The sequence below is a fragment of the Pteronotus mesoamericanus genome, unplaced genomic scaffold (genome assembly GCF_021234165.1).
Source record: "Pteronotus mesoamericanus isolate MK-2021 breed Mesoamerican mustached bat unplaced genomic scaffold, CSHL_Meso_final contig_347, whole genome shotgun sequence".
Taxonomy (NCBI): Eukaryota; Metazoa; Chordata; class Mammalia; order Chiroptera; family Mormoopidae; genus Pteronotus; species Pteronotus mesoamericanus.
The window spans coordinates 15,055,418-15,070,448 of record NW_026555137.1 but is presented as its reverse complement, the minus strand read 5'-3'; the positions used below and the strand labels follow the sequence as shown (position 1 = coordinate 15,070,448).

At 41.4% G+C, this 15,031-nt stretch overlaps 1 protein-coding gene across 4 annotated transcripts in view; it reads right to left on the bottom strand.

Annotated features, from left to right (window-relative positions):
* Positions 1-15,031, bottom strand: part of RGS7 (regulator of G protein signaling 7) — a 289,476-nt gene that overhangs the window by 123,723 nt on the left and 150,722 nt on the right. For all 4 annotated transcript variants that reach the window (XM_054576712.1, XM_054576713.1, XM_054576711.1 and 1 more), the window contains one exon: positions 10,378-10,474. In XM_054576712.1, the coding sequence (XP_054432687.1) occupies positions 10,378-10,474 (97 nt within the window). The remainder of the gene's footprint in view (positions 1-10,377; positions 10,475-15,031) is intronic.

The following is a 15,031-nucleotide window of genomic DNA, read 5'->3' as shown; positions in this document are numbered from 1 at the left end:
TTCACAAAAACACATCCAGAGTAGCAAGTCAGACACCAAGATTCCTTCATTCCTGGTGATAATGAAGACTTCAGTTGCCATTCTAAGTCAGTATCTATCTCTAGGGTTAATTTTCATCTCTCCAAAGAAACCAATGTTAATGTTTTCATTCAAAGAAGTAAAGCTTCCCTTTAAGAGGTGTTTCTTTAGTGACCTCTCATTTCTAGGATTTTAGACAGTAACTCACCAATGAACAAAACTAAGTTTTTCAAGTCCCTTGCTTTAAAGAAAAGTCAACAATTGTGAGAAACAATTTCCAGAGTAGATTTACTACAAAATGAAAATCTGTTTGCATCAGTTAAATCTCTCTGGATAAATATGCAAAGTTGCCTCGGACTTTCACTATTTTCTTCTTTCAGTAACTGTCCTGATGGCACAGGCCATGGCGTGGTGACATTACGACAGTAACAAAATCATCGAGAAAGTCAAAATGTGAGGTATTTAAGAAAAATAATATCAAGAGGAAATGATCTTATGTTCAAATGGCAAGATATAAGAAGGGCCATTAAGAAAACTTAATGTCCCTAGAAGATTTCAGTTTGATCTGTTTAGTTGTTTGTGGGAAGGAATAAAAGCTAGGACACAAAACAGAGTGTTAAAAGCTGTAAGGCACCTTGAAAAGGCGGGGAATGATTATCATTTGATGAATGTTACAGAAATCCAACAATTACCTTTTGAGAACTTACTAAGAAAACCAGGTGTTGGATGCTACAGAGCCTCCAACTCAGGTACTTCCTTGGTTTTGCAACAACAGATTAACTAGTAGGGAAGAGAAGTCTAGATCTGCGCCTAATCTGAGCCTTCTCCTAAGGTGGTGACAAAAGTCATACCATTTATTGTAATAACCATTACAATGTTTCACTTAGTTCTCACTTTCTTCCTGCCACCCACAGAAATATTAAATTGCCCAGTGTCATCAACATCAAAAACTATGAATGGAGCCCAAATATTTCAGTATTTTCTTGTTTCATCTCCTGTGCATTTATTAATAGTTATATGTTTTCTTTTGACTAGTATTTATATTTTTAACACATGACCAGTAATAAGCTCTACCTTTTAATTAGTTAGATTATACAAGTTACTAATTTTTTTTTTTTTCCCCCAAAGCTGCCTTTTCAAGGGCTGCCCCATTACTGAACATTTGCAAATTCTGTTGACTGTGAGGTTGGACCAAAAAAAAACAAAAAACAAAAAACAAGGGCATGAGATGATTCTAATTCTGGTGAGTTTATATTCATTTGGTTTTAAATATGGGTAGTACAGTTTTCTATTTCTATCCAATTTCCTCCCATGTTCTTCGCACGTTACTTGACACCTCATGTAGCCTTGATTAATGAGCACAATAGTGCAGCGACTTCAGGGACTAGACCCCTGGTGACTCTCTGGTTCCTTTTATGGGTCTTAACTATTAGTGCTGAACCTGGACTCCCAAAACCCACCTCTGTGTCATTTTTTATAAATCTATTACTTGCTATATGGCTGAATTTATCTTTCTTGATAAGTTTCTGGACTTTCACATATCCTGGTATGTTCATCTTTGAATTTTTTTTTTCTTTCTTGGCTTAGATTTTCCATTTTTAATCCAATTTGGCATCATGTGTACATCTCAGGAGTCCAGATGCCTATAAAAATATCCCTTAAATGCTAAGATAAAATTCAACACCAGCTGGGACTTCTGAGACTTCCAGAAAGTTGTTTGTTTATGACTGCACTATTTTCTGATATTATTGTTGCTTAGCCACGCCAAACTAGTCCCAACTCCCAGTACAGCCCCGCACAGTCCTTTTGCAAAAATACGGTAATGATTTTTGGAAATTCTAAATAAAGTACATGGACTGCCCCTTTCCCAAAGTCCAAAAAAAGAAGTCACAATGTTAACGAGGCTCAGTATTTCTTCACAGAGCCTTAACCATGTGTTTACATATCCACTCTGCATTTAACTGTGGATCCTGTCAGATTCCCAGACAGGAATGAGAGAACTTGGGAGTTCACCCTCAAGGCTCTTAAAGTCTCTTCCAGAGAGCTCCGTGGAGATAGAAACCCAGTATTCGGTAGGCACAGTCATATTTGTCCAGTTAATTATGTATTTTGGCCCGTTGTTAGTGATTGACTCTTCAGTTCAGTGCATATGTTTAAGCAGAACGATTCACCTTCAGAGATTCGCTTACAGCTGTGGGTCCTGCAACAATAAAATGATCCAGCTGTGTTGGGAGGAGTCTGTCTTCCAGCAGAGACACCTCAGGGAGAAGCCTCAGTATTCTGAGTGAAAGGAAGGGTAACAGAACCGTCCCCAAAACTCCGACCCAGCTGGTAGTCACAGAGGACTCTTATTTGTGGACTTGGATAGAAATACTTATGAACTTGGACAGAATTTCCTTCTCTGGAATGGAGTCATTTGGAGGACAAAAATCAACTCCAATCCAAGTTATATTTACTTAACATATAAAATAACAGATTTAGGCACACGGAAGCATCATGGGAAGTGGCACCACTGTCTACACTTGCCCTGAAAGAGAAAACAGTCTGGGCCTATCGTCTGCGTGGCTGCAAAGAAAGCTAAGGCTAAAATCAAAGCATTAGAATATTCCTGAATTTTGACTGTGTCTTCTAACATTCTAGTGAAAATGAGTATGAGCTTGCTTTTCATCAGGGTCCTATCAAATTGATCCACCACATATTAAAATAAGTCGTTTCTCTACAAATACAGTGAGTGCCCAATAAACAGCCAACCTTATCATTTCTCAGAGGCATTTAGCTATTAGAAAGATAATTGTCTAGAACCTAGGCCAGAGAGTCCAAGTGGCTGAGGTTAGGATTCTTTACTAGTATCTCTAATCACTTCATGTTGCTATTTCACAATAAGGAAAGAATGACAACCAAGAGGAGGTGAAGAATCTTTCACAGCAGCAACAATTTAAATACCCATTTGATTATGTGACAGTTCAGCGCCTCCTCTTGTTCCCAAGCTTTGTTGACTATGTAGTCAACAGAGTTTACTTGTCACTTTATCAGAGAGGTGTGTCAAGAAAATGACAAAAAAAAAAAAGGTCTTTTTTTGGGTGAACAATTCATGTCTCTTGCTGATCCAGTTAACAGTTCTTGTTAAATTTTCCTCTGAAAATTTCTCTTTTTCTGTAGTGAACTTTAGGAACTGCCAATGTACTTAAGATTTTTTTTTCTTATTTACTGCTCATAAATTTCTCTTTTGCATTCTTGAATTTTCTTTGGGATATTATAAAAACAAAATACTATACACATGATTTCTGCCAACATAGTTTAGAACTGTTTTCAAAAGCAATTTATGACTCTTTGAACTTCTGTAAAACCCATGATAGTCATTCCAATGGGGGATGGAAAATATTTCACAGTAAGATGTCCATTTCAGAAAGAAGAATCTGGGACTCATAGAAGCACCTTAGAACTGCCTAGTTTTAGAAATTGCCAAGGGGGGAAAAAAAGTTCCACCTTATTTATTCTTATTGTCTTAAAATTGACTCCAAATATAATCAGGTTTCAGTCACATAAGGCATCTTGAAAGCTGCTCTCAAAAACACTGGGATGCAAAATGTGACCCCCTTAAAACTTGCACTGGCCCAGCTCATGTCAGCAGGCTCGCTCCTTTCCTTCTTGTCTGCGCAGCTGCCCACAGGCTGAGATGACATCTGCACAGAGATCGTCCTCTAGAGGAATAAAGGACAAGAGGCAGAGCCCATTTAAATTATTACATTAAAGACAACTTGTCTTTTAAGTGCACATATGCTGCTTGGTTTCCCTATTCATGGCGGAAAACAAGGCATCACAGACCACAGCAAATTCTGCTCTTCCTAGCCGAGGACCGGTTTAGGTGAGGAATAGTTTGAAGCTGCAAAAGCGAGGCAGCAAAGACATTCTTGTGATGGAGAACTGTCTCCAACTAATGAAAGACAAGAAAACCCAAACCAAGGAAACACAGGGATGGCTGACTACAACTCCCTACCAATTTCTGTTTCTCCCCTGTTCACGATGCTTAGTGATTCAGAGCAGCCTCCAGCCGGCTGGGATCCGGAGCACCTGTGGCCTAAGTTCAATCCTCAAACACGTTACATCACCCGTTTGATGTGGGAGCTGCCACAGGCGGTCCTTCTGTGATCTCAGCGGGCTGCTTCACCAGCGTGGTACAATTCAATTTTAATGAACACCTACACCATTTACAGAGAGCCGAAGAGAGACTTCTGGCTTATTTCCTGCTGTGGCTTACATGGGAAACACAGTCACTTCCCAGTCAGTCCATTGAAGGAAATGAAACTCACCCACTAGGTGAGGCTTATTTCGCCATGATCCGGAATAACTGAAATACTGAATGTCCAGAATATGAGCACATCCCAATGCCCTGAAGAACCATGGAGTGGCGTGCCAGGCCACTTGTTTCATTTCCGTTAATTTGCAGGGAGTGCGGTTGCAGTGGCGGTTATTTCTAGAGACGCTACCCGAGGTTCGGGTGAGCGTTGGTTTTAAGCTTCTATGTAGTGAACACAGTGACAGCTTCAATTTTACACTCCCCTACAGTGCACAGGTCACGGTCCTTTTTGAACAATGCAGATCAGGAAAGAGTAAAAAAAAAAAAAGTGCTGATTGGTTCTCTTTGTTATGACTCAGAGAAAACCATTCAAGTCTTTAAACACTGAGCACTAGCCCTCTGGACACAGACCAGTGTGATTTCCAGTCACTTAAATGAGGTCTTCATGCTTCACCTTGAACTTATCTCCCTTGCTGCTCCAAGTGACCTGAGCCAACAATCCTGCTGACCAAGAACCAAGACCAAGCTTGCGTGAGGCATATATTTATCTGCTTCCCCCTAAATGCTCTGTTCCCTGGAGGTCCGCCTTTGGTCCTTCGATCTCCTCACTGCACACACAACTCCGAAAGAGATCTCATGCCCTTGGTTTTTAATCAACAAACTGCCAAAAGTAGGTCATGTGACGTATGTTATGAATAATGTCACTAACAAGAGAATTTTTTACTTGGACACAATTTAAAGGGTAAAAATGTTTACGACAAAAGGTTTATAAAAGTCCAGATATTTTTGTATGTTGCACAAAGCCGCATGATCGCAATAGTGTAACTGCTTTCACAATCCAAAGGAATGCAAATATTACCTCTAAAACTGCAATCATTATTACCCATTTAACAAATATTGAATGAACACCTCCTATATTAGATGCTGTTTTTAGTGCTGGGATTATGTAAGTGAGCACATGGAACCGTCTCATAGTTTCCAGTACTACCTGGAAGACAGACACTCATCAATTACCGCCATTAGTGAGTTTACATTTACACAAGGGAATAAAGTACTTTGACAGAAAAAAAAAAAATGCAGTTTGATGAATGTATTTAAGCAAGGAAACTGGGGTAGACCTGAGATGAGTAGGCCTAAGCCGAGCAAAGGGGAAAAGGGGAGGGAGCACCCAGAGCAGCCCAGCGGTGGAAAGCACCCACGGCGACAGGGAGCACGGTAAAGTGTCAGAAGGGGAAGCACCCGCGGTAAAGTGTCGGAAGGGGAAGCACCTGCGGCGGCTGCAACGGAGAAAGCAAGAGAGCAGGTGCTGTGAGGCTGGGGTGAGAGTCAGGCAGGAATCTTGTTAAAGATTTGGGTCTCAAGGCTCCATTGAGAGAACAGTTTTAACGGATCAGGTCTGCAACTTGAAAACGCCCGTGTGGCTGCCCTGTGGGGAAGAGAGGGCCAAGGACTCGGGGGACGCGGAGACGTGCTGGGTCACTGCGACAGCCCAGGAGAGAGGAGCTGATGGCGTGGACTGGAGCGGAACGCGGGCAGATGGTCAGAGCCAAACGATCTGATGGCGGCTTCGGAGAAAAAACGGGTAGGAGGCGTTGATGAAACTGCCATGAGAAGAAGGAGCTACAGGAGGAGAGGTCACGGTGAGCCCGGCATTTCCGGCATCTGCCATCTTTCCTGAGACAGAACACAGGGAAGGGACTGAGAAAAAGACTATGAGTTTAATATGAGACATGTTGAGTTGGAGGTGCCTTTGGGACATCCACGTGGAAACGTTGCATAAGGGGTTTAATAGACCAGAGTTCAGAGTTCAGAGGAGTTTAATGGACCAGACATACACACGTGGAAGGGTGCAGAGAGTTTGTGACTAAAGCTGTAGGCCAGACGGAATTGGCTAAAGAAAGAAAATTCAGTAAGATCTCCACTGATGCTATATTGCTCTCGCCATCTTGTGAATGGTCTAGTCTACTACTATGTTCTCTTCTAGTAATGCTTTTCCACACTTTCCTCTTCTGAGTTCTCTGAAGTGTAGAGCTTACATGGAAAGGAAGCTTGGGGATCATCAGGCCTAACCTCCAGATATTGGCGGTGAAGAAACTGCAGCTGTTTCCTCGAGGCTGTGCAGGTGCTCGGAGGTAAAACAGACAGCGGCTCAGGTCTTTCTGGCAAGTGCTTCAGAGTTCCAACCAGAAGGGGCTACGTTGGGAGACAGACGTGAGCAGCCCCAGTACTCAGAATCCCACAGACTGTGATGGATGTTCATTTGTCACGCTGAACCAACACAGGCACGTGAGAAGAGGCACTATGGAGGAACCCGTGGTGACAGAAGAGGAAGCAGATTCTTGAATGGACAGATTTGGTTTGAGTGCTAGTAAGCTTTGCGGCATTGGGCCATAAATTTGAACTCTCTGACCCTGTAATTCCTTCTCTATGAAAAAGGTAAACAATGATTACCTTGAAGTATAGTAAGAAATAAAACGAATATATTTAAGAGCCAATGACTACATAGTAGGCTCCCAAATCACTAATAGCCCCCTCCAAAGTAAAATATATCTATCCTATAGAATATAAAAGTAGTTGTTATATATAATAAGTAATTGTTATTTTAATATGTAAAATCAAAATAACAAATTCTTATTAAAAATACCTTTATCAGTAAAAAGAATCCCAATGGCTGATTCAAACTCCTAAAACATTCAATATTGAAAAACCAATTGTTTTCTCCCATCAGGTTTTAAAGTCTGTTTCTTTTATGTTTATATACTTAAACTCCATAAAGCATCCAAGATTGTGAATCAAGAAAAAGTCTACTCCCTAGTTATATTCAATATTCTTATAATGTGTTACATTTCTAGAACTAAAGGACCCCTCCCTCAATTTCAGCATCTGGTTAAGCAACTGAAAACCTGCTGTCAGTTTCAAGGCATCCAAATGTGCATGTAGCCAAGGCAAATGTTACAGTTGTAAAATATTACCAAAGCTGGATAAAATGCCATTAAAAAATTAAAATTAATCATTTCCTCTTTTATTCACAAAATTCTGTGTTCCACCTGAACTTGGATCTTCCATTCAGGGTTTAAATACAATACAAAGGCTTTTCAGCTGGTATGAGTGCCATTATTTGCCTTCCCAAAAATCTTCAGATGAAAGATGAATAAATATTGTACGTTAGAGGATATGGATTTTAGGGTTATTATGTAGGAATAAGACTTCTGGGTTTCATTCAGGGAAAATCCTCACCAAAATCTTCAAACATTGTATTTTTTAGCTTTATAGTTATTTTCCCAATTTGAGGACACAATTGCATAAAAATTGCATAAATGCTTTTATAAAAGCCCCGTGCAGTAATGTTTGAACTTCATCTTTCATTTTATATTGTGATGGGAAGCTTCGGTTCAAAGGCAAGATACACCTCCACTGGAAAGGGGATTCTGGGCAAAGCAATTCCTTAACACACAGCAGACACTTCTCAGATTCTCCTTCAGATTTATTCCTTATCTACTCTAAAACATGGCTTTAAGCAATTTATAATATGAATCTTCCTCTCTCTCTCTCAACGCGCGCACACACGCACACACACACACACACACACACACACACACAGACACACACCCCCCCCTACACCGCCCCCAAACCGCCCCAATTAAAATCACAGCCATGAAAGACAGACAGAAAACCAATTAGAAGGAAACGATAGGTATGTCAGTGGTGAGTCAGGTGAGAAAATATGAATGAAATGTCCAATTTAGCAATAAATTTCCTATAAATTAGAAAAAAAACAGGAAAAGGAAAAATACAAGTCACACATTTCTTATTGTTTTTAAAAAGGAAAAAGTCAAGTTTGTCTGCAAAGATAAAACTCCCTTAGTGATTTATTATGGAATAAATGCATTTCATGAGTCCCAGGCAACTTGGAGAACATGAAGTAAGTACCTTTGATTATAATTTTGCAAAAGTTAAAAATAGTGAGTAAGTAATCATGTCTCTGCCTACTCTAAGGGCCTCTATACTGTTATACCCAAACCTCACAGACGTATTTCTTTTGGGAGTTAAGTACCCATAATTCAGGTTCTTGAAGATCTGATTATAAAGTGAAAGAATTTTAACCTCCGGGAACAGGACTCCCCTCAGCCGATCCTACAAGTGGAACATTTAGTGCCAACATATAATAATCTATTTCCCCATGAAGACAAAAATAGTAGTCCTGGGAACCCAGTACAGGAATTGGAACACAGTGGGTATCTGATCAGTGTTCGCTGAACGGCATAAAAAAAATTGAAAGGGAACTACAGTCAGCCTGCCTCTGAGAGCAGAAGGTGCCAGTCCTCTGTGTTGTTTTTATCAGCTTCAGAATGGCTGCATCCCAGCTCGAGTGGGTGAAAATCTCCGTGGTGAGGTTTGTAAGTGGGCATTCCTAAGAGCCAGCAACAAACAGGTTGCAGGCGTTGGGGGAAAAGTCTGACCCAGAAAAGGGAAGCGGAGAACACAGCAGGCCAAAGGGTGGAAGTGCCATGGCAGAGGCGAGGACCCCCAAAGGACGCTTTTGCAGGTTGCGTCATGGTGTCCCCGAACGCAGGGACAAGGGCTGCAGAGCCACCAGGGATCCAGAACTCTCTACCCCTTCAACTCTTCTTCTCTTTCCTCTTGTGTTTCATTTCTCTCAATCGGCCAATGTGCGTCCTTTGCTTTTGCTCATGGCCAGTTATCTAGCCCCACAGGCTGTCACCGCCTCAGTGCCTCCCCCGCTCCCCCACACACTCTTAAGTAAAGTTCAGGAAAGTCAGCAGAATCCCAGAGGAGAGCCGATGGGCCAGATTCTGATCAGCATCCACCACTGATGCGTGAGCGATGACGTGTTCAAACGCCAGCGTCCGGGCTGCTGATTTGCACTTGGCCCTAATTATTACCCTCTCACCGAGGCTGAAGCCCTGCTGACCCCTGGTCTTCTTTCAACCCTGTCCATCAGGAGGCGTCCCGGCTCTCGCTCCTGAATCCCCCTGAGCACCATCCTCTCCATGCGCTCAGCAGCAGACTCCTTCCCCCTGCCGCGTGTCACCCACACGCCTGTGGTTGGTCTTCCCTCACCTGCTCTCCTCGCCTCGCCGGCCCAGGCCCCAGCGCGCCGAGTGTCCACAGGTTGAGCTCTCACCGCCTCATGGAGCCGGAGCCCAGGGCTCTAACTTATCACCACCCGTTTTCTCTTGGGTGCTCACCTCCCATCAAACTTCTGGGGTTGCCCCAGTTCTGGTAATGACTCCTTTATCTCAAGGTCACCCAATTCAGAAACAAACACCAACAAGAAGTCGGGTCTGGTCCTCTTTTATCCTGTACGCCCAGTCATTCACTAACTCTGTGTGCGTTTCCCTCTCTGTTCCTTCTTCCCCACATACCAGGATCTTGCCGTCCTACCTATCCCTCCAAGAGCCTTGTATCTGCAACAGAGACAATGGCCTTTACTGAATGCCAGCTCAGCCGGAACACTTCCACCATAACATTCTCTACAAAAATTTTCAATGCCTCCCCATTTCCCCATACATAAGAATTAGTTTCTTCAGGTTAGCTTTCAAAGACCCTCATAACCTGACTCAACTCTGTTTGTGCCTGTCTACCAGCCTGGTTTTCTATATTTAAGCCCTCCCAGCTCTGCTCTTGAAGCTAATATGACCCCATATTTTTGAAACTCAGCTCATCACTGAGTTTCAGGAAAAGATCTTCAGGAACCTTTTGCTTCCTCCTTATGGATTTTTTTCATTCTCCTAACTTCTATATACAATTGACATCACATTTGTTCCATACATTTTTATTTAATATTGCCTTCTCTTATTTCATATTTGTTCATTTTGTCTTTGCAACTAAGAGTAGGGTCATGATTTTTGCTTTTTTCTTTTCTTTTCTTTTATTATCATTTCAAGTGTTAAACATGACGTTAAATATGGCATTAGCATTTTATAAGTAGTTGCTGAATAATGAGTTAGAGAGTTTCAATAGTGAAAAGTTAGAATAGACTTTAAGTAGTTCTGTGAAAGACATTGGACAAAACAGAGCTATATTGAATGCAAACTTACCAGAGAAGACGCTAGGTATCTTGGAAAGAAAGCTTTTGACAGTTCGAATAGGGATTCCATTTTTTTCATCTTGCATGCGTGCTATGACGTCTTCCATCTAAATAACAATAACAGAATAATTAAACCCTTTCAAAAATTGAATTTTTCAGAAAAATCAGTTCTCATAACAATTCTGTAGACCAGTTTTGCCCAACTAAGAATAATGGGATTCTTACCTTGCTAGACTTTGTCACATCAATATTTTCAGTTCGTTTAAAACATGATGGAGAAAACAGCAAGAAGAGTGGCTATTTTAGGCTCCATTAACTACTAAGAGGAGTTTTGTGCTTTGAATAGTGCTTCTCTTCTGGTTTCACATTCTTTGGTTGTAAAGGCTGAGATAAAAGAGTGCGTACTTTGGAAGCTGTCAGAAATCACTGTCATAGTAAAATTCACACTTCATTAATATAGTTCTCTCTACTGAACTTACTGAGAAAGAAAAGAGAAACCCTGAAAACAACTGTATGGATTTCCTCTTCAAGCAAGAGAGTTTCCGTGTTTTGGTTCAGGATAAACTTCTAAAACCTGCCTAGAAACACAAGACTGATTGCCAGCAAGTGCTCTTCCCCTCGTCAGGCATTTACTGAGGTGTAAAGCAAAATGTTCACGCAGGCACACACACATAAAAATAAATGTAACAGCATAGCCTTCCGCCCATTCAGTGAATTCCACTGTGTCTTCCTTTCAATCTAGTTAGTCCATTCAGTTTTGCTTTTGAAAAATTTGTGCAGCTTAAAGGGCTGTGCTCCACAAAGTCTAACGTGGAACTTAGTTCTGAATGACACTTATTTAAAACATGGCCTCAGACTTCACTTATGTGCTTTGGAACTGGTGGCACACATACAAACAAATACACATGTTTTAGTATGGAATTCGACATCTGTTCATTCACTTACTTAGTTCCCAAACAGTTACTGATCACTAACTTGAGGCCAAATTCACCACTGGGCATTATGGATGTGAAAATAAATATAATACAGTTCCTGCACTTAAAAATTCAGCTAATATTGAAAACAATGATAAAACTTGAGTAAGGTTTATAGTTTAGTTACTAGTGTTGGAGCAATGGCAATTTTCCATTTTTGATAATTATGCTGTAATTACATAAGATGTTAACATCAAGGAAAGTTGCAATAAAGGCATATGGGAATTCTCTGTACTATTTTTGCATCTTTTCTAAAAATCTAAAAGCTATTTCAAAATAAAAAGTTAAAAAAATCACAACCTACTTCCAGGCAAGATGGTGGTGTAGGCAGACAAAGCTTGTCTCTTCATAAAACTACATCACAATTACAGCTAAAATATAGATTGACCATCACTCAGAATCATCAGAAATTGAATTGAATGGAAGTCTGACAACTATGGAGTTGAAGAAAGCACATCCATCCAGACTGGTAGGAGGGGTGCAGATGCAGAGATGCGGAACGGGCTGGTCCCATACCCACGTGTGGTGGATAAAAATTTGGGGGGGATATCTTGGGAATGAGGAGTCCCAGCCCCACACCAGGCCCCCCAGCCCAGAGTTCCAGTGCCAGAAAGACAAGTCCCTACAACTTCTGGCTGCAAAAACCAGTGAGGACTGAGTCGGTGGAAGAAACTTCTGGAGCCCCACGCAGTTCCTCTTAAAGAACCCACACATGACTCACCTACTCAGACTCACTCCCGTTGAGCTCCAGCACTGGTATAGCAGCTTGAAAGGTGCCAGTGGAGAATACAGGGAGGAAGTGAAGTGTCTGGCCTCAAGGCGAGCGGAAGCCATTGTTCCTTTCCCCTCAGAGCCACAGAGCCGGCAAGCTGGTGCCATATCTGAGACTCCGTTTGGAGATCCCCAGAGACTCTGCCCCATCCAACTTATGGGCCCACCCAAGCTGCTTTTCTGTATGAATGGCTGGCCTTGGCTCATGCTTCACAATTTCCTAAATCTTCTCAAACAAGCAACAGCTGGCCTCAGTGAGCCCAGGTGCCAGAAGCAGCCAGCCTAGATTCACAGATTGGCTTTGCTGAGAATCTCCACCACAAGTAGCAGCCATCTCAGGTTGCTTTATAGCTTAGGCAGGGTGGCCCTGGGCAAAACACAGGTGAGGGCTGACCTTGGACTGCACCACCCGGGAAACACCAGGGCCAGCGCACCATTGGACAGCTACAGACCACATCGGAGCACCACCACCCCACCCTGGCACAGCTGATCTTCCACAGAGGGCAGAGGCTGGTGGTCAGTAGTCACAGCCAGTCCTTGCAGTTGACTGGCCTGGGTAAATCCCTCCCATTGATCTTCCAATAGCATCCAAAGCTCAACTACAAGAGGATGTACTCAGCACACATGAAGGACACACTTGGAGTACCCAGCTTAGGTGATAGGGGAGGCTTTGACACTGGACTTATAGGACACCTACTACATTAGACTACACCACCAAGACATGGAGACAAAGCAGCTCTACCTAATGCATAGAAACAAACACAGGGAGACAACCAAAACAAGGGGACAAAGAAATACGGCCCAGATGAAAGAACAGATCAAAACTTCAGAAAAAGACCTCAATGAAATGGAGATAAGCAATCTATCAGATACAGAGTTCAAAACACTGGTTATAAGGATGCTCAAGGAACTTAGTGAGGACCTTAGCAGCATAAAAAAGATCCAGTCAGAAACGAAGGACACACTAATTGAAATAAAGAACAGTTTACACGGAAACAACAGTAGAGTGGATGAAGCCAAGAATCAGATCAATGATTTGGAACATAAGGAAGGAAAAAAAACAACCATCCAGAACAAAAAGAAGGAAAAAGAATCCAAAAAAAAAAAAAAATGAGGATAGTATAAGCAGCCTCTGGGACAACTTTAAGAATTCCAACATTCTCATCATAGGGGTGCCAGAAGGAGAAGAGAAAGAGCGAGAAATTGAAAATCTATTTGAAAACATAATGAAAGAAAACTTCCCTAATTTGGTGAAAAAAATAGACATGCAAGTCCAAGAAGCACAGAGAGTCCCAAACAGGATGGGTGAAAAGAGGCCCACTCTAAGACCCATCATAATTAAAATGCCAAAGGTTAAATATAAAGAGAGAATCTTAAAAACAGCAAAAGAAGTTAGTTACCTACAGGGGAGTTCCCCTAAGACTGTCAGCTGATTTCTCAAAAGAAATTTTGCAGGCTAGAAGGGATTGGCAAGAAACATTCAGTCATGACAAATGGGGACCTACGGCCAAGATTGCTTTACCCAGCAAAGCTATTATTTAGAGCTATCAAAGCTCTAGTATGTGAGTGAGTGTTCAGAATTGGGTTTCAGGAGGAGAGCTCAGTGAGCGCTCTTCAGTAATAGCTTTATCTGCAATCAAGGTGATACTTTGACCTCCATTTGCTTGGCAGCTGGTCATGAATCTCAAATGATTCAGAATTCAGGTAGAAAAGGAAGGCTGAGGTGTGTGTGTGTGAGTATGTGCCTTTTAATCAAACCACCGAAAGACCCCAACGGTAAACAAGTAGCATACTTCTTTTCATGTAATAAAGATATCTCATCTAAGTACAGAACATATGAAAAAGACATATTGTTATGTCTTTTTATTTTCATCACTGTTTGCCCTTCATGCACCTGATACAGTGTTTAGAAATGAAGAATAAGCTTCTCTCCCTTGCCTAGTATCAGCCTGCAAAGCCTTGTATTATCAGCTTAACGGTTTAAACCAGGCCGGATTAGACAGACAGGGAAACCTCTCTAGCTCCCACTTTAATCACCTGAGTACCTGGGATGGTGCCACCAGCACCCTTGGTTGGGGGTTGAATTAAGAGGCGTCATTATGAGGAGGTGTTTTCTCTGCAAAGTCACACCACGTCTCAGCTCACTGGATCCCAGAGAAACAAGATCAGGGATCTGGGAATTGAAAGTGACCTCTGTGGCTGTTTTTAAAATCCTCCATTTTTCAGAGATATAATTTTCATAATAGAAAAAAACATAAACCTCCTGTAAAAATAGGATGTGTGTTCTAGACTGAAAATGGGATCATAAAAAATGTATTCAACTGTTTTTAATCTTTATTTAGATGTGATTTATCCATGAAGTGTACTATGGTCTAAAATGAGCAAAACAACAAAGAAAACTACAAGACAAAAGGAAAACAAAGGCAAAGGAAGACCAAAAAAAATCTAGTTTCTAAAAGCTAAAATCTGTCACAAAGTCAACCTACAAAAATACATCTACCTTATTTACCGAATTTCCTGAAGCATTGACTCAGACTCTATTTTTCTATTAAGCACAGTTTTTACGCATGTGATTACCTGCTTTCTCATGAATAGAAAATTAGATGAGGAAAATATTGAAAGCAGACAAACTAATAGAGCAAGCTATACAGCAAGAGGGGTGAGGGGCTATAAAAAGTAACTCCAATAAAGGTTAAAAGTCTTTGGGACAATTTTAAGCCAAAAGACTCAGTATCTCAAGCATCTCAGAAGAAGATGTATATAAATTATCTATCTATTGATGGATAGAGCTATCTATTTACCTATCTCCTATGTATCTATCACCTATATTGGTAAGGGTGCCATTGAGTTGTAAAGGATTAGCATGTGTTTTAACTCCCCTAAGCCTGTTTCTGGCTGAGGGTGAAGAATTTTTGAGCC